This window comes from Ailuropoda melanoleuca, chromosome 3 (assembly GCF_002007445.2).
Source record: "Ailuropoda melanoleuca isolate Jingjing chromosome 3, ASM200744v2, whole genome shotgun sequence".
Classification (NCBI taxonomy): Eukaryota; Metazoa; Chordata; class Mammalia; order Carnivora; family Ursidae; genus Ailuropoda; species Ailuropoda melanoleuca.
Window position 1 is genome coordinate 82,562,561 of NC_048220.1, and position 23,757 is coordinate 82,586,317.

Genomic DNA, 23,757 nt, shown 5'->3' on the forward strand with positions numbered 1-23,757 from the left:
CATCTACTCACCAAACTCCTTGACTAATTAAATTTTAATTCAGGCTGCCTCATATTTCTAAGATTACCATTACAATCCAGAAACCAAACTCTGGCTTCGTGCAGTGGTAGGCAGACTCACCCATGTCAGCAGTGACCATGGTGGACTGGTTTTCAGGGATGGAGACAGAGGTCTGGTCTTGGTCCATGCTTCGAGAGTCTTCGTTGACCTCATGCTGACTCTGGCTGAGTTCTGATCGCAGTTCTGAGTACTCATCTTCCTCCCTGAGAGAAAAGGAGAGTCAGCCACCACTGACAGAGATAGAAGACAAATTCCTAGAGAACATGACTTCTAAGGACAAGAAAGACATTCAGAGAGAAAACAGATCTACTCCCCCTCCAACTCTCCTCAGCCATATGGACGAGGACTCTTTCCAGGCCAAGTGAATATTCAGTCACCTCTACAGTCCACGGGTGAACCTGAAAGGTTGCTCCTATGTCCACGTACATACCCATAGACTGAACAAAATCCACCTAACAGCCTACTAGAAACTTTTTTGCTTTTAAGAGTTCCTGAAGAAATTAGATTTCTTCACTTCCTCAAAATCTGATGGGAAAAACAACCCAAGACCAGAGAACTGGTCTGAGTACTGAGGCTACAGTGAGCAAAAGAAGCAGGAGTCTGGTACATAGGAATGTCACATCCCATCACCTGGAGGGTCCCACTGGGGGGCTCTCTCCTTGGAAGAGGATATAAGGAGCTGCTGGGGCTGGAGCTATCAGAAAACCAGCCCCTCACCTGTGCACATCAACCTGGATGCTTTGAGAGGTGTGTCTGGTAAATACCACACTTACTTTCCCTAAAGCAAGTCAGTGGAGTCAGGGGGTAGGAAAAGATGTCGGGGAGAGGAGAAAAACGGACACAGTGGGTGAGTGCACACCACTCAGTGGTCTGTTTCCATCAGTCAGCACCTGTAACAGGAAGTCAACACTTAAATGCTGCCGTGCTGCGTCCGCGCACTCACCCCCGCGCCTTCTCAGCCCTTCACAATCCCTCAACCTTTGGTCCCTGAATTAGCTGTGGGCAAGTGAAGGAAGCTTACAATTGTAGTATGTCTTTCAAAGCGCATACATACCTCTTCCTAACACCACCGCCATCACTACACACACACTGGACATGGACACGGAGAGGGCAAAATCAGCCCGCTGCGAAGCATTTATCTTGCAAGTGAGCCAGAAGAGAAAACTGTCAGGGGATTTAATTGAGGCTGCAAAGCCCATGGATGTCTGTGAAGAAAGCCAGGAAGAGAAGTCCTCTTGGCTTGGCATTCACTTGAAGTTGTGGACACCAGGGCACAGAGAGTCTAAAGCCTTGGGTTTGGGGTAGACCAAGATGGTAATGGGGTGACTACTGGAACTTGAGGAAGAGGCAAATGCCACTTTAAGCTGGGGAGACACATCTATAAATGAGAGAATGTGAAGAACTCTCCAGAGTTCCTCATTCTCTCGAGAAATCAACATCCTCCCAGGGAAGGAATTCGGCTGAGTCCCTACTTTATAAGGTGTTTTTAATAAAAGCCATTCAGAAATCTGGGGAGACTTTTAACAGATATTAAGCCCCCAGACATGCAAAATATGAATCAGAATGGGAGTGGTAAAGGCAAAAAAATATATAGGTTAATGTTCTATGAATAAGTTAATTATTAGACAGCAGCAAAGCTAACAATAATTAGGTTTAGGAATGAAAACAATTATAAAGTACCTTAAGAGTAGCCTTTTTGATCTAGAGGGTAATTGTGCCCTGATACATCAGCTCTCCTTTCAATCAGCACTTAAAAATCTGATTTTAGTTAAGGGGAGGTTTTGTGTATGATGAATAAATTACCTTTGTTACATGGCCAATGTAATCAGCTTCAGCTTGGCTGAGACTGTTTCACAGCCAAGAAAGCCGGATAAATGCTGCTATATCTCTGGTATAAATGGCATTTGCAAAATCGTTAATAGCCACCTTAAACCCTCCTGGCTTGGCAGGTTCCAAAACACATAGGGCCTGCCAAATCTCGTGCTTTGTAAGGAATTACTTCTAGGGATTATTAGGATGAACTTTATACAGCAGTGAATAGGGAAGGGCTAGGAAAAGGAGACTGTTGATTGCAGGGGCCATTCCTCACTGAGGTCAGGGCACAGCCTAAAGGACAATCACACTACACTGGAAAGGTCATCTGAGGCAAAAGACTTTCAGGGCCATGAAACGCAAACTAAGGATCCACGGTCAGTGTACTCGAGCACCAAAATAAGAACAGGAAAGCAAAGACCAGATGGACGCTGGCTTCCAGGAGTCAGATGTGTTCACAGCTACTTCTAACCCAAGAAGCATGCTGTGTGGACACAGGAAGAGCGACTGGGGCTGCAGGGGAGAAGCAGTCAGGGAAGACTTTCTAGATGGAGCAGTGCTGCAGAGAAGCCTCTGAATGTGAATGAGAACAGGAATGGAGACGGATAAGTGGTCGGTATTGCTGAAACCACATGGGGTGCCCGATGGAAACCGTGAGGCTGGAGGGACACTCAAGCCATTTTGATCAGAAGGTGAACTTACTGTATTGAAGGAGGCAAATCATTAGAGTTAGACAGGAGAATCAAAATTAAAATGATGAAGTCTAGGAATTCAGGGGAGGAAGTAAGTGTTGCCAAGCTCTCATATGGAAACACAGAAAACAAGCGGGGGGAAGTGCCCAAGGTCTGTGTTCTTGACTCCAAAGGGAAGGGCAGAGCTGGGCACACACAATTCCCGGTTAAGATTCCTCCTTACGGCAATCATAGTGAGTATCGTAGTCCAAAACAACTCACGCAAATCAAGTAAAGAGTAACGAGAGGCAGAAAGCAACCTTGTGAGATCAGGCAGGGTTCTGTACCATGAAGAAGGAGGTAGAAAAATGGTTAAACTGAACCCAATATTAAAGCATGTGTATCCCTTTTGTTTCTCCCACTGACTTTGGTTAAAAACTCCATACAGGTGCATCCCCTTATCATCTCCTGAACTTCAATATTGGCATCATTCCTAAAAAGAGGCCGGAATCTGGGACTGAGAAAAAACAAAAGCCAATTCTCTCAGGGCCTTTTGTAAGCGGACGGCCGATCTGTGATTGCACTGTAGGTAGGAGATTGGTGCTCCACGTTTTCTCTCTACTCTGTTATTCGGGAGCCCTGGTTCATCCAGAGCAATGGAACGAGAAGGCAAAAGCCTCTATCAGTCCCAGCAGTTTTACAAAAGCAAGAACATGGGTGTGTTTTCAAGGCTGCTCTGTGCAGCAGGAATCACCTGGCTGGTAAAGATGTCTAGCTAACACCACAGCATCAGCGTCTCAAAGTGACTTTATTGCTTGCTTCTTTCTGCGGTGTATACAGTAACTCTTGGCAAATGATATCTTATTTCTTCGGGGGGAAAAGGATCTCCCCAAAGAACACCAGCTGCTAATGCTGGAGCTGAGAAGGAAGAAAAGATCCAAGAAGTGATCATTTTAAGCCAAAAAAAAACAAAAACAAAAACAAAAAACCACAAAAAACCCAGAAGCAAGCTTGATCGACTGATACATGTTGGTAATTATACACTACTGTCGTAGTTTCATAATTGCAGAATTACAAAGTGCTCAGGTGTTTCTCTTTGGAAGATGAAGAATCATCTCACAGGATTCTAAATGTACCTTACTTCATTCACCTAGAAGCATTTGTGGAGTGCTTCCAAGTTGCTCTTAGAGTGGCAATGATTTGCGCATGCTAGGAGCTTAATCGACAAAACAAAAAGAAAAACGCTCCCAAGGATGGAGGCATTAGACTGTACCCACCACCTATGTAAGTAGGTGAGACCGGCAGAGATCTTACGGTTCATCAAAGCCGGGATCAATACCTTTAGTTTACAAATAAGACGACTGAAGCTTCAAGAGGCTAAGCGATTTGCCCAAGATTCTGCAACTAGTGAGCAATACAGCCTCCTTCCGAAATTTAGGACCAATGAAACAACAAATAAGTGATCTAAGGAGATCTGGTGGTTGCTGCTGACGATGATTTTTAAAGATTCCTTCTTATTAGAGGCTAGGGGTGAAATGATCTTATCCGAAAGGGGAAGAGTCAATGAAGGGCTAATTCTTTTCCCCACTTTCCAGACCTGGAGCGAAGTACTATGGAATCAGGAATATTTGACACAAATATTACTGCTCTAGCAATCCCCATGTCTATTCTCCGTCGGCGTGCACATTCATGCCTTGTCACTGGACTGATCTGGGGACAAGACCCAGATGGACATCTGCCTGCCTTGGCACCTGTCAGTCAACTACGTCCGGCTAACCCAGCCTACCTGACCTGGTGGGGGTTTTGTTGAACTACACTCTTCCTGACAAGTAAAGGCAGATTTGCCCTGAAATGCCATCATTCTTTTAAAGAACAAAGATTTTTTAGATACAACGAGGAAACGTATTCCTCTCGATTCTCATAGAGGCTCTAAAGCAGGAAATCAGTGTTAAGTCCCAATTCTTGCTGCAATTCCACTTCTTATTTTTCCATCTAGCACAAAGGAAGACAGACTCATCTACGTATCTTTTGGTGAATAACTGGGCAAATGGAAAGGTCAGGCTCATGGCACAGTATGAGATTTTAGTGGCTGGATTGCATTAGAGTAGACGGGATTTGCATATTATCTTTGTTGCCAAATTCGCATTGTGCAGACAAAGGAGAAGGGGGAAGTGCCAATGCAGAGGGAGGTAACTCAGAGAGGAGGGGTCAGTGCTGTAAGGCTGCAGCCATTCGAGGTGAAAGGGGAGGGGAGAGCCCAGGGTAAGAGCCAAGGCTGAAGGTGAATCTTAGGAACAGAAGAAAAGATATAGGGTCCTAGAAGTTCAAGAAAAACACACCAGGAAGGAAGATTTGGAAGCAAATCCTGCAGAAAAGGGGCAGAAACAAGAAAGGTCACTGTATTTTTTGGTTAAGAAGTCATTAGTGATTTTCAAAAAAGTCTCTTCGCTCTGGCTGCTGTTAACAAGACACTGTAGGCGAGCTAGCTTAGGCAACAGGAGTTTATTTTCTCTTAGTTCTAGACTTGGTTCAAAGTCCAAAATCAAGGTGGCCACATGGTCAGTTTTTGGTAAGGGCTTTCTTCCTGGCTTACAGATGGCTGTCCTCACACAGCAGGGAGAGCCCGTGCTGGAGAGCAAGCCCTCTGCTGTCTCTTTTTGTAAGAGCGCTCACTATACCTACCGTGCAGTCCCCATCCTCACAGCCTCAACACAACAGAATCAGCTCCCAAAGGCCCAACTCAAACGCTATCACATTCAGGGGTAAGGCTTCCACATGTGAATTTTGAATTCGCAGACATAATTCAGTCCTTAGCAAAAGGAGCCTCAGCAAACTGTTGCACTCAGAAGCCAGACAGCAGTGGGCTAACAAACAGGAGATGAGGCAGAAAACATGGCTACTCACAAGAGCCAGCAGTGAAACGGTGACGTTATGAGAGTAGCTTTTGGGCAAAGAAAATAATCGCCTTGGGGGCACCTGGGTGGCTCAGTCAGTTAAGTGTCTGCCTTCAGCTCAGGTCATGATCCCAGGGTTGTGGGATCGAGTCCTGCAGGGAGCCAGCTTCTCCCTCTGCCTCTGCCCCCCCACCCCCGCTCGAGTATTCTCTCTCTCTCTCCCTCTCTTGCTCTCACTCTCTCAAATAAATAAATAAAATCTTAAAAAAAAAAGAATCTCCTCAGTAAACAAAAGAGCTCATGTTTAATTTGCTTAGAAATCCACTCCCCCATTTCAAAGTGTGCTACTGATGTATTTTTCCATTTTCCCCATCCCATTATATAATCTCCCCAAGTCAGATGAGCATTAAAAGAAGCCACTCATAACATAGTTAAGTGAAAAAGCGTATATTACAAAACATTGTTTGCTACATGATCCAATTTATTTAAAATATTCACGAATACCATTTTTTTAGAAGGCAGTACATACAAAATGTTCAGTGTGTATTCGGGAGATGGGATTTAGGGTACATTAGGCAGGGTTCAGTGAGGAACATAAACTACACTGGGTGGGGCAAGTAGAAGAGATTTAAGTTAGGCAGTCCCATGCTTGCGTAACTGGGGGAAGGACCAGAGAAGTGTGGGTGGAGGCCACCAGGAGCGGTCAGATTTGCCATCGCAGGGGTGGACCTCTCCTCAAAGGTCAGTGAACTGCCACTGCCTTCACACCTGCCCACAGCTCCCAGCTCTGAGGTGCAGGACCTCATGCCCACGAAAGCCTCTGAAACAGCTGCCACCATCATGGCCTGAGGAACGATGGCTCCCACCTCCCTTCCACTTTCCAACCCACTCAAAGGCACCTCACTGGCAGAACCAAAACTGCCTCCGGAACCCAGCTATTAAGGCAATCTGGGGAGTAGTCCCAAGGGTCCAGCCTCTTTGATTCTGGGGAGAGTAGAGAGAAGGGGTGGGAATGGAACCAGGTGCTAGATAACATGTCATCGGCCACCCTCTTTGGCTACCCGACAACCATACACAACCTCTCTCACACACTGAAATTTCCAGATTACAATAGCAATGACACCAAGCTTCTGTAACCATCCCTCATGCAAACGTGAATGGATTCACCTTCTCACCAAAGTGGGAGACCCTGTCCCATCAGTTATGGTATCCACTGTCAGGCACCCACTTCTCTTCTAGTTCAGTGGCAAGTCCTCGTAAATACCATCTAATCTAACCATCAGATAAGTTTCACCAATACCAGCTCACCTTGTATAACAGGAGAAATTAAGAGGATAAAATAAATTGAATATACACACAACTAAGCACGAAAATATGCACAGTCTAGCTGTCCTTTCTGCAACTGGCCATAAGGCTAGAGTGGATGTTTCTAACTTCCTTCTTCCGCTAGGAAATTCCTGTTTTCTTAGTGTTTGGCCAGCACCTTAGCTGGTTAGAGTTCTTCACCGAGTGAAATAATTAGCGATCTTTATTCCTGAGGGACCTAGCCCTAAGTACATATACCCGGCACCCCTCACCTGGGATCGGATCGCTACAGAGTCTCCAAGCACAGTAAGACTAGCTTTATCAGACAGGGAGGGGGTACTTCTGTAGGACCGGAGCTTGTAGGCTGGAGGTATTCTGATTCACTGAGACCTACCCAGGTGTCTCGATTCAAATTCTCACCATTTCTTCTTTTCCTATCAATGCCTCATCTTTACCTTAGAGGTCTGATGTGCCTGTGAATTCAGCTCATGTTGGAATTAGCCACCTGCAGTGTCTGATTCTTGGCTGTGTTAGCCCTGTGGCTACAGGAGATGGGAAGAGTGTCCTCTAGGGAAGGTCCCCATTCTGACTGTGACTTGAGATGAAAGTTTGAAACTATGAGGTTTTTTTTTTACTTAAGCAATTTAATATTGCTTACATATGGCTATATCATAGCTTACTATGATAAACTATTACCTTACTAATTATTTTCCAGCAGTTCCAATAAATTCCCAACTCAGGCCCAAACAAAAGTGACAAGAAAGTCTATAAGGTACCAGCATTGTATCTGATTAGTGTGACAATCCATTCTGTACCCCCTAGATCTGCGAGGGCTGTTGGAGTTCCTCCAAGGTGTCTGGCTTCCACCGCACTCAGTCTAGCATAGCATCTCAGGACCTGAGGGCAAACCAATTTCCTGGAGCGCTGGGAGCAGGAGACATGCCTTAGCTGAGGAGGTCAGGGGACCAGAAGAGTCTTGTCTTCCTGGCCCACATATCTGCAAGGCCTGCAGGGAGTCCCCTCAAGGAGGGGGCAGCTCTTTCATGTAATGGAAACTGGCAGAATTTAATGTGACATCTGCACTGAAACGATCTCCCTTTAAATAAAAGGCACCAATAAATGTTTATGGTCAAGAAGCTCACTGTATTTTAACACGAAGCAGTTTGGCCATTATATTCAATTTAAACATCCCGAAACTGAGTTTTCCAGGTGATGTGTGATGCTTTTTTTTCACAACTCACTGAGCCCATTTGCCCTCACCTTCTCAAGTGCTTGAAAGTGCAACATGTTTTAATGGAAATTACAAATTTGCCAATGTACTCTGTCAGCCTCCTTTAAATCTGCTATAATCATTTCTCTGGTCTGAAAATTCTTCTCTGCTCATGCATTTCAAACCTAAAATCACTTGAAGACCGGGATACAATTTAACGGCCTTGAGGGTCTAAATTGGAATATGGAATTTATTGTGTCTCCAGTTCAGTGCAAAGTTTCCCATGATTTTCCCCAGAAAACCAGAGGCCCATCAGGACCCTCATCAAATAGCCCTGTCATTCCTCTCTCAGACTTGGAACAAATACGCCCGGGCAGTCTTCTAAGCCGGGACTTCTGGAGGGAGAGTTCAAAGCAGTTGCCTCTACAACGGCCCTGATTGCGGCTTGGACAAACATTCCGTGAACGAGGCCCTCTTTCTCCATAAAGGTGGGTGACAACCATTTGCTTTCCTCAGGGCTGCTCCCTGAGGACAGGCAGGAAGATAAAAGTTCTCGAACCTGCCTAAGTCACTCAAAGCAAACCCCTCCTCTGAACAGCAGGGCAGACACACCAATTACAAGCTGCACGCAAGAGCCTTTTAGGGGTTAACTGATTGACAAGGAAAGCAGGGCCCCCGAAAGTCACTTTCATGGAAAGAATATTAAGTAAAAGCAGAGAGACTGTGGGTTCTAACTCCACCTCTAGCCTCTGCTAACTGACACTTCAAAGTAATCCCTGAATATTTTTAAGCCCCAGGCTTTTTGCCAGGACAATCATATATCCAGTCTTGGTCCTACCCTAGGAGTTTGTAGGAGGCCACATCGATGCTGGTAAGTCAACTTGGGGTTAGCTCAAGAGGTTCGGTTATCTAGAAGCAGACGTACTGCTTAGTCCTAAGCCACACTCAGATCTCTCAAATCCCAAGGGAGGCACGCAGCTCGCAATCGCGAGCAGACCTGGTGGATTCGAGAGGTGGTGGGGATACTAGGAGACGGACGGGCACCCTTCAGAGCTCGCTCATCAATCATTTCACCCACTTCTGCTTCCACACACCCATCAGCAAGCTGAGGATTACAACTCCCAGCCCGGCCACCTGCCAGGGGAGCCCTCACAGCGATCGAGATGAGAACAGAATAGTGGAGGGGAAAGGGCATGGTTAACAAGGTAAAGAGAGTAGTCAATAACCGTAAAAGTCTTAGCTGCAAATAAAGCATCATTATTATTCATCAGGAAGACTTCAGCTCCAAGAGCCAGGTCAGAGCCTAGAGGGGCAGAGAGAAAGGAGCCACTGGGAGCTCACTACCTGATGGTGGTGCCTTGCAAGCGGTCTATCTTCTTATTGAGCTCAGCAATGATGCTGTGGAGTTCCGTGATGCGCTCCTCGTACCGAAGCGTCGTTCGCTCCTGGACATCCTCATGTTCTCTCATGAGGTGGGACTGCTCACACTGGGATCAAGAGAACAAGACAGAGGTGCCAATGAGTGGACACACCTATGGAGGAGTGACGCTCAATTTTATGGTCTCAAACCACCACAACCTCAATGTTGGCCATGCTCCAAATAAACACAGGCACGCGCATCAGTCAGGAATCCCAGAAGCCACAACAACAGTTAAATTTTATAATGCGCCCCTCCCCTGCCGCCATGGACAAAGTCTTTGCCTTTGTAGCATTCATTCTGTCTTTGGGGGAAAGTCCATCTGCCATTACTCACAATCTTTGTGGCATTATCTAAGTCTCTTGCTTTTCCCTCACCAGGAAGTAGGCAAGTGGCCCGAGCTGGATCCATCAGATACCTTCTTTTGGGAATATGAATCTTGAGTGAATGGACTTAAGATTGCATGGAGTTCACTCACTTGACTGAGGGGCCTGAAAAGATTGTCCCTTAGTTCCTGACACCTAGACCCCAGAGCTTTCCCCCCATGTTCCTTATCACTGTTCAGTTTTCCTTGTACTGATGCATTCCTTTGTTTTTTAATGAAAAATTTATTTATTTTTAATTCATTCCCTTTTTTGTTGACATTGCTGGGATATGTTTCAGCCACTTCTCAACCAAATAATACTAAATGGTATGGCAACATTTCTTATCTGGCTGGTTAGCTGCAGGCCTCATTCCTTCCAATTTCCTTTTCTACCAGACTATGAACTCTGGGAAGGCAGGTGTTTTCATGACTTAGCCCTAACACCTGGCAAACGGCGTGCTTCACTGTGGACAATCTAGCAGCATTATGGAACGAATCACACTGTCAAGGAGACTGCTTTGCAGAAACAATGACAGGAGAAGCTGAGACGCTTCCCTTGCTCAGCATTTGATGGTCTAAAAGGCAGCAGATGCTATGAAAAACATTTTTGTAGCTTGAGTTTAAATGCTAAGGAACCTGTTCATCTCCTTCACTTCTCGGCCCCTCCTCAATGCCCCACCAGTCACTGCATTTAATCTCATTTGCATAACAATAAAACACTCATCAGTGATGGAACAAGGAATCTAGCTTCTGTCCCTGTCTACTGCATTCAGCCCTGATTAATTTCCTGTCCAGCAGAGGAATTTTAATTTTGTTTCAGTGAGGCTTTCCTAGTGCCAGGAGCCCTATGTACTTGTCAGCTTTGCACTTTCAGGGCCGGTGGCAGACGGGCGAGGGTAAGACTTCTCACCCACCAAGTCCAATGTCCTCTTCCCTCCCTAAATCTGTTGCCTTCCAGGGCGTAACCCAGAAGCTACTGGGCAGGGAAAAGTGCCTTCAAAGATAAGCAGAACACTACACCAAGCCCAACTCCATACTGAAACAGAGGTACGCAGCAAATAAGTCTGCTAAATATGGTGGTACATATTACGGCTGAGACCACACCTACAAACCACCTTATCTGTATCAATGTGGTAACTTCCTTATCAGTATTAATATAGGGGCTGCTCAGAGCTCCAGGAACAAGACTGGAGACAACGAGGTTGTGGAAGCCGTATCACAGATCTTTGTGGGATGGCTGCTGTCAGAGAATTAGTGATGTGAACTTCTGCTCTCAGGGGCAACCGGCAACATCAAATAACCGCCACTCAAGGTCAAACACACAAGAAGTACACGGAAACTGAGGCAAGGATAAAGTCACATCTACAGGGAAGCTTTCCTAAACAGATCAAAACCCTAAGAAGCCACAAATACTCTTTCCATGAAGTTAATGCCTTTTCATCCATGACCTACCATATTTTATAAGGAACAACAGAAGTCCACAAAATGACAGTGTGTCAGAGACAATATCTGTCAATAAATGAAAAAGGTTCATATTTCTCTGGAACATACTCACAGCAGAATACAGTTTCTCTCCATCCCTGCAAAATATCTATGAGCTTTTGCTGTTAGTCTTTATTCCCACCTTCAAGTTGTGTAAGTGTGTGCGTGTGTGTGCGTGTATGCAGTATGGACATGTGTCAGTGTAGCTGGCACTCTTATGAATACCACCAGTTTTAGGTCTTAAAATAATTACAAGATAATACCCAGCTTGACCTGGATCTCGTTTATGACATTACTCCTATTGCACAGTCATCTTGCGTGCTCCTCCCCTTTGGTTTTCCATACTCAGCTCTCTAGGGCTACAAATCACTGTGAAACGGGGCACCCGGGTGGCTCAGTCAGTTAAGCATCTGCCTTCGGCTCAGGTCATGATCCCAGGGTCCTGGGACAGAGTCCCACGTCAGGCTCCCTGCTCAGCACAAAGCCTGCCTCTCCCTCTGCCTGCGGCTCCTCCTGCTTGTGCTCTCCCCCTCTCTCCGACAAATAAAATCTTTACTTAAAAAAAAAAAATCACTGTGAAATGCTTCCCTTTACAAACTCAACAGCTCTCACTCTCCTTTATCTTCTTTTCAAGATTTTTACTTATTTGAGAGAGAGAGAGAGAGAGAGAGAGCAGGTACACGATGGAACGAGCACCAGCAGGGGGAGGGGCAGCGGGAGAAGCAGACTCCCCACTGAGGTGGGAGCCCATGGGTGGGGCTCATTTCCAGGGTGCCAGGATCACGTCAAGCCAAAGGCGGATGCTTAACAGACTGAGCCACCCAGGTGCCCCTCTAACTCTCCTTTAATTCCCCACTTATAGCTCCTCCTTCACAGTCTTTAGAGGTCAATAGCCCACCACCACCACCACCACCACCAGGGCAGACCAGAAACTGCAAAATTCACTTAAAAATGAAGATGCGCAAATATTCATACAAGAGAAAGGCACACAATCTACTGATAATCACCAAGAGAACTCTGGGCCTCCCTGGTGACTGTTGTGAGCTGCCTAACAGATAAGATTTGGGTGGGGAGGGGGGGTGCCCAGGTTGCCGGGAGAGCAGATGGCCGATGCCCAGATATCAAGAGCATGCTCTCTGGTACTGTACCATCTTCACCTCTGCCTGTAACTGGGAAGTCTGCCTGGAGGGTATGAGTATGAACAAGAGACAACAGGAAGCCTGATGATTCAGACAGAACAGCACTTGTAGCTAAAAGGAGACAAAAGACTCATAATGTATATTTGGAACTAGGGGTTCATTTGGGAGTAGCAGCAAGAATATATCGGAGAAAAAAAACTTCTGAGCTGAAGGCAAAGATATATGGCTTATGTTCCTATATTTTTTCCATAAGTGTGGTTTCTTAAAATAGTGGAAAGCCTCTATAATTTAATTCTTCCTAAAAATAATAGATATATCTTGATTTTCCATAACATTCAAGATACCGGGCTGAGTGCCACACAGTGGGGGTCACTCTGACATGTCCTCTGAAGGGAACTGCAGTCACAGCTTCCAGGTGGAATTCTCTGCTGGAGAATAAGAAACGTGGACAGAAATGGGGGATGGGCCAAGGAGAAATGATAGAACGGTACCCTGGAGATTCTTTACACAATGAAAAGAGAACACTGGGAAATAATTATCAAAACGCCCAGCCTCAAGGTGACTGGATGGCTTGAGAAGACATTGCCCAAGCCTCATCTGAACAATTCAACATCCCCTCGAGGTATCACATTAAACACACTTCACCCATCCTCTGCACACTCGTCGTATCCAGACAAAGATAGGTTGAAGCCCTGATCTCCATGCTGCGGGGCAGGACAAGGTGGAGCAACGGGGCGGGAGAAGACAAGTCATCACCTGTGCAAGCCCAAGAACCCAGCAGAACACCCTTGTTCAACAGCTCCCACTGAACTGCACAAGACCAACCCCAGGAAAGGGGCACTTGAGTGCAGGAAAAGTGGAAGATGAGTGGCGGCACCCGGGGCAGACAAAGCCATGCTGCGCATGACGGCGCATTCCTGAGCTGGCAAGCTCCCGCATGGGCCGGACGGGTCTGTTCAAGTCACGCCCGATCTTATGAGCACACTCTGCTCTCGTGACTGACCCATGCCTCTCACCCCACCCTGAGTTTTCATGACCCGTAAGAGCCTTGTTTAGCCTGGGAGGGTCGGTGTTTCAGGTATTCCGCTGCACAGGGGCACAGGCGAGGTCAAGCTGGGCAGGTATCCCAGTAAAGCCTCCATCGAGACAGTAATACAATGACAGCTAAACAGGAAAAAGGAGTATGACTTCTATGATTACTCCTTAATGTCTGCACACGTTTTTTGATTTTTAAGTTACAAGTTGAAGTACTTTATATACATTAAAAGATGATAGATGTCCACTTTTTTCATAAGTCATTAACAAAACCCTTTTTCCAATAGCGTTCATTTCTCTCCAGTATGTACACGGGGCTCTGCCAGGACCACCACGTGGGGCGTGCACCACGTAAGCATCAGCACCCCTGGTAGCCAACAGGGATATTCATGAAGACTCTGGTTCATCTCCATCCATGCCCATGGCGGGATAATACTTTCTTTCCCTCTTGAAGCAGATATGGCCATGTGACTTGTTTTAGCCAATGAGGAACGAATGAATTTGTATCACTTGTGCCTAGAAGCCTTTAAGAGCTCCTTCAGGATTTGCTACATTCCCGTCCCTGGCTGCTGGCAGTGTTCCAGACAGTAGAAGCCCACCAGCTTAGGAGGCTGGTGGAAGACAATGCAGGACAATTTCCTGCCAGCCCTACTGAGCTCTTAGCAAGAAACAAGAAATAAATTTTTGATATGTTAAGCCACTGAGGTGGCTTTGGGGTTATTTATCTCTGCACATTCTGACAATACGACCATTTTACAGATGAAAACAAAATGTAAAGTGACTGATTTGTTATATCCTAGGCAACAAGCAGAACCCTCTGAAAAACCATCTGACCCATGTTTACACCATCAAAGGGTAGACAGGCGCTGTTGTAGCCACCATCTCCCCACCCCGCGCCGCCTCCCTCTCGCCCCCCACCCCACCACTCCCTCCCAGCTCCTTGACCTGCAGGCTTGTCCCCATACCATTTGCCTAAAGATCTCCAGAGGCAGCAGAGTCACCCTCCTTGGTCTCCTTCCCTGACCCAGTGAACTCCTGGAAACACAAATAGTATGCCTCCTAATATCAAATGGAGGCAGGAAACCCAGACAACTCTCTCCTCAACCCCCTGGGGCACCGAAATAGAAAAGTAGACACAAGGGGTTATAAGACGGGGAATTCTAGGTCCCTCCAGTTCCCATCAAGCCAGCTTTAGCTGCCAAAGTCAATTATTCAGCGACAACTTTCTTAACAGGGAGGAATGGCAGCTTCCTCCAGCAAAACTTACAAGTGAAGGATGATTTTCTTCTCCTCGCCATACGGAAATACCCCATATAATTTCAGTTGAACAAAATAAGAAATGGTCTCAAACAACATGTTGCCACTTTTTTCCTATTATCGTAGGGAATTGCATCCAGGGCTCTCCCTCCTCCCAGCCTATACTCAGTTTTTGAGATACTACATTATAGCAAAAGAAGCAAGCCTGTGGTCGCAGCTCTTGCCTGCCATGAATTTTTGGAGGTCAGAATCATTAGGATTTCTCCTGCAACTACAATGGTCAGTGTGAAAGGCAAAGAAAAAAAGACTGGGATCAGATATGATGAAATTGTTTTTTTCCTGAATTTCATCTGGCACTTAACATTTACTCTGAGCATTTTCCCTAGGTTTCAGTCCTCCTATCATGATGAGGAAGCAACTTTAAAATCTATGTAAATACATATGTCTAGCCACATAAATTGGTGAAATTGCCTATATGCAAAAATGTTTAATAAAAACAATCCGTATCATTCCAACCACCAAGAATATCTGCTATTGGTGCAATCCTGGGATAAAGCCACGAGTCAGCCTTGAGACAGACTGGTCTGAGGACCTGAGCCCTTGCTGGGAAAACCCTGTGCAATGTGGGGATGCTGAGGAGCTTTAGGGTTTTGTTAATGTTCTTCACTGGGTTTTATCTTACTCCACAGACGCCACTGATCTTTAATCATCACATTAGTCTCAGCTGTCAAACCTAAGAGCATTATGAACTCCATTCTTGAAAAATGCAATGCCATCATTAATCTCTTAACCCTCTCAACCATCCTGGTGAAGGGGGTCAGCACCACTCCCTTTTAAAATATGCGAAGAAGTCATGCTACTTTCTCAGGGTCACACTGGATTGGTCTCAGTAATATTACTCAGGGTATTTCCATCCTCATTCTAAGTCCTTGCCCAGGTTCTCCCATGGGGAAGATGGGAGGAACCAGGCCAACTAAACAAAGAGGTCCAGCACCAATGGAAATGCCCTTGATGAGCAAAACAGCTAGTGCAATTTACCAAAGAAAAGTAGAAACAAGTAAGAAAGGAATGGAGGACATTCCTGACAAAGAATACATCCAAACTGTACCTTGAAGCATCTCCTACAACAAGAAAGCACCAAGAAAGTGCTCTCTCCATTACCTTTAATGAAAACTATTTATGTTTTCTTCCTAAAAGCCAAGAGGTAGGAAATTCAGAAGACCTGCTATCTAAAGATAGAGAGCTTAGAAAGCGTTCTGTATTACCACTGACTGATTTCAAAGGGATTCATAAGCTTGTTTGAGATATATCATTCTATAGCCCTTAAAAAATGCAGCAATTTAAAATTGCTGGAACTAAATAAGGAGCAAATATGCTGAAAGCATCGAACCAATACTATATAGAATCTCTGCCAGTTCCCACAAGGCTGTTTAATGCTGGTGCAAATGTATGCATGTGTCTGTGCCCCTGTTTGATGGGGATGGTAGGGAGGTTTAAACCAAACGGACCCGTGCATCATGCCCCACCCACTTCAAGAACCCCTCTGGATGCTAAGGGCAGCCTAAAAGACAATACAGGATTAGTACAGCTGTGGATCCCCACAAAACCTGGATTCAAATTCTAACTCTTGGTATTTGCAGCCACATAATCTCAGGCAAGATACTCAAATTTCCTAACCCTTTATTTCTTCCCTTGTAAAACAGCAATGTTAATAGTACCTGCGCCAGAGGTCATGATGAGAACTCCCTGAGATAAAGCAAGCAGAATGCTCGGCACACTGCCTGGCACAAAAGAGAGCTAAAAAAGTGGTGCGACTACCACCACTGGCATCTGCTAACAGTGGTGCTGTTAATCAAATACCCCGGGAAGCTGTGATGAACAGCCTCCAAAATGCTCCCAGTGATCCCTGTATCCCCATTGTGTGATACCCTCTCATTGAGCCTGGGTGCGACCTGTGATTGGCTTCTAACTAATACAATGTGACAAAGGGGATGGTGCTCGCATGACATTATGTAAGATTTTGTCTTAGCAAACTTGCTCTAGAATCTTGCTTTGCATTGACGGCTTTGAAAAAGCCAACTGTCATGACTCCTACAACCACAGAGAAATAAATTCTGCCAAGGACATGGGTGAGGGGACTCTTCCCTAGCTGAGCCTTCAGATCAGCATTCAGCTCTGGCCAACACCTTGATTGCAAACATCCGGAGAACCCAGTTCAGCCATACCTGAGCTCCTGACGCACAGGAGCTGTGAGCTAAGAAATGTGCGTGAAGCCAGTAATTTTGTGGTAACTTATTACACAGCAATAGAAAATGAACACAGAAGCACTTTACCTTCCCCATCACACCTGACCTCGGCTCCTTTACTCAGCTTTTTCCTTCCCATCACTATTCTTAAAACTCTCTTGGCAGGCTGACCTTATGACCATGTATAATGAACCTTTTTTTAATTCAACTAGTTTCAGCGTCACCATCAATAATTACTCAACAGATGCTGAAGCTCTTTTTGATTTTTTTCTGATGAATACAGCCACCATTTCATTTTAGTTTACTCATAGCTCCATAATATTTAGAGAGCTGGTAAACCCTACTAAAGCCACAGAGCATAAATTTATGCACGAACTTGCTCTTCCACAATCTGGTCAAGCCTCAAACATGAATCACTCACACAGGAAGCATGGCACTGCTATTTCATTGTTCTTATTTTTTCTTGCATAAATCTCATCTTTATAAAAGATATGAGACTGGTGAGTCTGACCTTTTTTATGTTCTCTTTCCTGGGTCCCGGTATCTGAATTAGAAAGGCATCTCCATTGAAAGGAACAGAGAGTAATTTTTAAGTATATATAGTGTAAGAATGCAAACAGGATAGAGTCAATTAATGGCAATATGATGTAAAGAGCCACCAAAAATTAATACATAAGAATGTCTTGACCATAAGTAAGTTCAAAGGGAACTGACTCAATCCTTTACTTAGCACAGAAAAAGTTTTTCATTATCCTCTACCATCTTCTGTCTTTGTAGGCTTAAATTTTAATAAATACCCACTTGGTCATCTTTTAAAAATCCAAGACTACAGTACATGCCAACTTCCAGTTAAGAGCTTTCACAATGTCTTTCTCTTAAAAAAATTCTCACAGGGGTGCCTGGGTGGCTCAGTCCATTAAGCGCCTGCCTTTGGCTCAGGTCATGATCCCAGGGTCCTGGGATGGAGCCCCGCATTGGGCTCCCTGCTCAGTGGGGAGCCTGCTTCTCCCTCTTCTCCGGGCTCCTGCTCTCTCTCACTATCTCTGTCTCTCAAATAAACAAAATCTTTAAAAAAAAAAAAAATTCTCACTGATAAGAACTATTAACAATGCTTGCCTTTGATGGTTGTAAATTAGAAAACAGTCACCTAACACTATTTCATATTTTTCTTTAATACAAAAATAACCACTTCCTTAAAAAAAAAAGCCTCATGCAACAAACAAAAAGCATTAAAAATGTTTTGATTCACTGCAGCCCACTACTGAAATATCTTATTGCTGTCTTTCCAGCTTTTCCTACCACATTTTTATTACTTTTATAATCAGAAGTAAAATACTGTAAGTTTTCATCCAAGCAAAAACTAAAAGTTTTTGTCTGTATAACATCCTATATGAGGAAAGAACACTGGGGACCTTGTCTTGGCTCTGGAGCTAAGCTACTCATTTGAACTTGGGTGAGCAAGTTAACCTCTCTGGGATGCTTGACAGATGTGGAGGTAGATGATCTCAAGTATAAAGGGTCTTTCCTCCTACTCAAACAATCTACAGTTATGAGACATGAGTTTTCAGAACTTTCCACAGGCCATCGAGACTGAGGACTGTGGCAGCCTGGTTTTGAGAGCTCTCTGAATTCCCCCATAAAAACAGAGCACCTCGTATAGCAGAACCAAATGCTTGGAGACAAGGTATCCTCGTGAACAACAAAATACAAGCAAGTAAGGACAAACCCACACCATCCACAAGCCCAAAAGGGTGTCTGAGTGGGCAGAAGTGGAGGGAAGCAGCAAGGCTGGTGGACCTGAGAACTGGAAAACCCCAACATAAACAGTCAGTACACACAGGAAAGTGAGGAGGGCCAAATGGAAAAGAGTGGCTAACACTGGGAGGGATTCTGCCTGAGCTGCGAGTAAATGAGGAAGGGGCCCACAGCAAGACCTGAGAGAGCGAGAGCAGCTGGTCCCTGAGAACACTCAAGATTGGCCCCAGGACTTGCTTCCAGCAGGAAAAACTGCTGACAGTGGGATCAGGATGGAACAGGATGGAGTAACAGAGACAAAGGAAGGAATAGATCCAGATAGAAGTAGGGAAGGGGACAGAGCCAGGAAGTGTCAGGAAGCAGGCTGTCATACTTTTGACGAAATGAAAACAAGAGAAGACTAAGCTTTATGAACTTATAAAGCCATCTTAAACCCTGCCTCCTAAAAGTTCTGGGAAACTATTTTTCATATAAAAATGAAAAATGGTAAGTACCGAGGTCAAATTCCATAAGGAAAAAGAGAATATATCCCTATATACCATGAAAACATGCCCCAAAATGGAACATCCCACTCCCCCAAAAAGCCCAAACAGGGCCTACTATTTCAAAATAAGCTAAAAGACTTTAAGGAAATAAAATGACGTAAGACATGAAAGAACATAATGCAGAATTAGAAAACTCATATGGTAACAGAACACAGGAAAAATTTAGAAATAAAATAAAAATCCATTTCAGGAATACAAACTAAACTAGAAGGCACACAGGAAGAAATAAATACAACAAATAATACCCCGAAAGAAACAGAAGATGAGTAACAAACAGGAAAAACCAAGTAAAAAGGGAGAGACAGGATGTGGATAGCGAAACACTGAAAACAGGCAAAAAAGATTTAACATACAAATAATAAGCATCCTTGAAGAAGAAAATCAAAGAGAACTAATATTAAACACTGTAATTTTTTAAAACCTCCCTGAAATTAAAGGATTAAAAGAAATAATCAAAAGAAAACACAGCAAACCTGAGCATATCAAACCAGATTAAGATTAAGAGTTACCCTAGTAGGGGCACCTAGCTGGCTCGGTCGGTGGAGCGTGTGACTCTTGATCTCGGGGTTGTGAGTTTCAGCCCCACACTGGGTGTAGAAATTACTTCAAAATAAAATCTTTTTTAAAAAGTTACTCTAGTAAAATTACGAGACTTAAAAAAAATAAAGAAAGAAAAAACATGCTATCAGAGTTAAGTGTGCCGTGAGGCAAAGAAAGCTGTATTCTCAGATGTTGAGAGCAACACTCTACACCGAAAGAGAATAAGGAAACGTTTTCAAGTAAAGATAGGCCAAGGGTTTTCTATCCAGCGGAAATGTCTTTCAAGTATGAGGGGCAAAGAAGACATACTGTTAATAACAAGCAAGAACGTGGTGAAGAGGATTCCGAGTCCTCCCTGAGAATCTGCTAGAAAATCAGCTTCAGGCAACAAACGAACAAATAAAAGGAGGAACACTGACATAAGGACCATGGCGAACACTAACTATATAGTTACTTAAAGAAGTCTAAATGAGGACGAGAAGGGGAGAGCGTGAGTGGCAATGGCCAGATGGTCAGGCGGGTGGAGACACGACAACTGCAAAAAACTGGGGGAGTGAAGAGAGCATAATGCAATAGCAACAAAAACTTACATCCTTCTCAGGAACCGTGTCTGTTATGGCAGTAGTAATATTATTCTGAGACTGGACATAATATGGAATGAAGCAAGTTAAGTAATTATGCAATGTTCTAATTCAATCATCCTCTGATGATTGAGAACCAGGACTCTTAGTGTGAAAGAAAGGAGATACAGATAAAATATAGAAGAAGCTAGGTAAAAAAGTATGCTGTAGGCTGAATTTAAATTGGGGCTATTAGTATGGACTCCTAAGGTATTTTATCTTAAAAGTTATATGTGCATGCATATGCGGATAAATAAGCAAATAAAGAATTTCTTGGCTCTGTCTATAAAAGGAGTCGGAAAACAATGACCAACCTAGAAGCCATAAGCACTCTTAGCACCCAGACTGTGGTCTTAAGATACTACTGTCTGCTGAGAGAAGTTCAGAGTTGCTCAGAGAATGGTTACTACCAGATTTGGGGCAAAAAATGTACTAGTTGAGTCTGGACTAACTACTAGGCTTATGTTAAGACTCAGAAGCCAACTTGGAGAGGTTCATACCAGCGAAAGATAATACAATTTGAGTTTCTGTAAAGAGTATAGTTACAGTGGAATGAAAACCCAAATATATTTAAATCTATAATTTCATAATATTTTAAAAAATTGTTGGGCAATTTCAGGGGATCATAGGTCATTTTCTTGAAAAATGTTAATAGAAAGATGAAGAGTTCTGCTTTTCCTCTACAAACCACTGTTTCAACAAATCACAGATGATGGGAGATGTCTCTATAAAAGCATTCTAATTAATGAGAAACGGTAGAACTGAAATATCATCATTTATAAGTCCTAATAATTCAATGAATCAATGGACATAGGCATTGAGTGCCAATAGCCGCTAACATCACAGAAAATGAGACAACCAGACGTGACGTGCCTCCCAGTGAGACAACAGATACCCTCTACAGTCTTGCCAAAGGAACCAGACATGAAATTGATTGAGCCTCTCGGTCCACCTGCCGTTTTACAGGAACTCAAGGGGACGGAGGAGCGTGGGTGAGCTGTACGGGGAGTGTATAATCAGCAACATCCAGACTGTAGGGAACTCCACAGGTCAAAGGGCAGGTTTCTAACAGATTAATTAAAAAGCAAACAAAGAATAGAAGCAAACCCTAAAAATTAAGAGAATCAAAAGGAAACCCATAGTTTCTCAACGAGCAAGACTAAACTCCACTGTCTAGGGACATCTAAACTTCAGGGATAAAGTGTAAAGAGACAAGAAACAGGACTATAAAAAAATCACAGTGGTGGCCACCTTGGTGGGAGGGAGGGTGCGACTGGGACGGGACATAAGGAGGGACTTCTGGAATGGCTGGCAAGTTCTATTTCCTGACCTGGACAGTGCTTAGGAGACTATGTGCTCATTACCCTGTAACTTGATTTGCCCGAATTCCTCAATCTATGTTTTATCTTAAAATAAAAAACACAAAAGTTAAAAAAAACAAAAAACAAAAAAACAACCTCTCCAGATCCCTTACCTGTGCCTTGGCTAATCTCTTTTCCAGAAGGTCTCGTTCCCGCTCCGTTTGCTGCAGACGTTTATTCAGCTCCACTATATCTCCCTTGAGTGATGCCAGGGCTGCCAAGTGGAGCTGTGGCGACAGAAAGAAAGGAGCACAAGGTTAGATCCTTTGGCAGAAACTCGTTCCTTCCCTGTAATTAGTGTGATCATATAAAAAAGAAATGCCTCGTCTCCAATGGGTGCTATGTACAGGCAAGCCGGGTTACATGGTCACTGTAAAGGTAACAGGGAGAAAACTCACGCGTGAGCAGCGGGACCTAATTTCAGTGGTCACATCAGGGTAGAGAGCAAAGCCCCTTACTCTAAGGGCTTTCCCTCAGTTATTCAGCAAGGATGAGATTAAATGCTGGTGTGGGGTTACCCGATTCTCAACCTCAGCAGGAAGGAGGAAGGAGAACCAAATCAGCTTTTACCTTTGGAAACTATGAAAGTTGGGTAGGGTAATTCTATCACCCAACCTGCTGCGTATACAGACAGACCATGGGGCTGAGGGTTAAGAAAAACTGGGTGGCGGGGGCGGGGGGCAGTGAACTCAATTTTTCTCAGATGGTCTCCCCTTAAAGTCGGTCCTTTATTTCCTTGCCAGCTCACCTTTCCTCATCGTCCCCCAGACAGACTAGATTGCCCAGATGCTGCTTCTGGGCTAGCGGGCCCTCTCGCAGGAACAGAACCAGAACGAGAACTCTGATAAACGATGCTAGGAAAAGACACACCAAGAACCCCTCCAGATCCCTTTCCTCAGCAAACTCCCTCACGTAAAATGGAGCTACAAGGAATGTTCTTCAACGCATTAACAAGAGGTACCCTGCACCTCCAGGATCTCAACGTGTTCAACTCGCAAGCCCTAAACACTCAGCTCCGATGGCACCAACGCTACCCCATGTGCTTTTCGTGGCTTTTCAGGCCACAGGTGCCCAAGCAGGGCCCTTCAACCTTCTTTGCCCTCTGAGTCATTGCTTCTCATCTGTCTCCACTGCCAGCTCCAGGGGGAGGTACAGACCATTCCACACTACATCTGGGTGAGTGACTAGAATAAGAACAACCCCTCCCTCCTGACAGGTTATTAGTAGCTTCTGCCAAGAGGGATTAAAGTAAGGAGTGAGCAAATAAATGTGATCTTTAAGGATGGACATGGTATGAAGGTCCACAGTTCAACTTTGAAGATTTTAGTTGCAGGTTTCGAAAATGCTTTTCTGCATCTGCATGTGGACTGGTAGGCTTGTAGGGGTGTGTGTGTGGGGGGTGGGGAGATACAGGGCAGGGTCTGGGCTTTCAAAGCAGTTGTTTATGTTAGACTATAACAGCAGTGACTATGACTTCTCTTAATTGCATCAGGGCTGCAAACCAACAGATCAATAGCCGATCTGAAATCAGGAATGCCTGAAATTTAAAAAAGGAAATGTCAGGCAATCTGGTGGTGTTTGCCTTCTCATGTAGGGCTACGGCTGCTCAGAAAGGTCACTTTGGGTTTCAGATACAAGGTTTTGTGTGATGAAGTCTCAGCACAAATACCACAGTGTTCCCGTTGTACAACCTTTTCGAGGCCATTCTGCTTCCGGTAGGGTGGAGAGGGACACAAACTTACTCCCCCCTTAGACAGCCGGGTATCCCCCTCCACCTCCGAACTGTCCATCTGAGGATTCTCCTTCGGCGTCAGACATTGTGGTCTGTTATACACGATGCCAAATCTTGAGACAGGCTTTACCACCTGTCCTCTGGCAAGAAGGATAAAATACATGTAGAGCTGAAATGTTCTTTAAGAAACATAGGAGTAGAAACTAAGATCCCAACTGTAAGCCCAGGTATGCTTCCTCTCTCCTACATCTCCCTCCTACTTCTGGGGGGAAGGACTACCTGAAGGACTTGGGGGGGAATGAGGAAAGCAGC

General features: G+C 44.6%; 1 protein-coding gene across 1 annotated transcript in view; it reads right to left on the reverse strand.

The window, feature by feature from the left end:
• Positions 1 to 23,757, reverse strand: part of MCC (MCC regulator of WNT signaling pathway) — a 407,237-nt gene that overhangs the window by 83,279 nt on the left and 300,201 nt on the right. Inside the window, 3 exon segments of the mRNA XM_034656615.1 lie at positions 121 to 263; positions 9,297 to 9,439; positions 21,827 to 21,940. Of these exon segments, the coding sequence (XP_034512506.1) occupies positions 121 to 263; positions 9,297 to 9,439; positions 21,827 to 21,940 (400 nt within the window).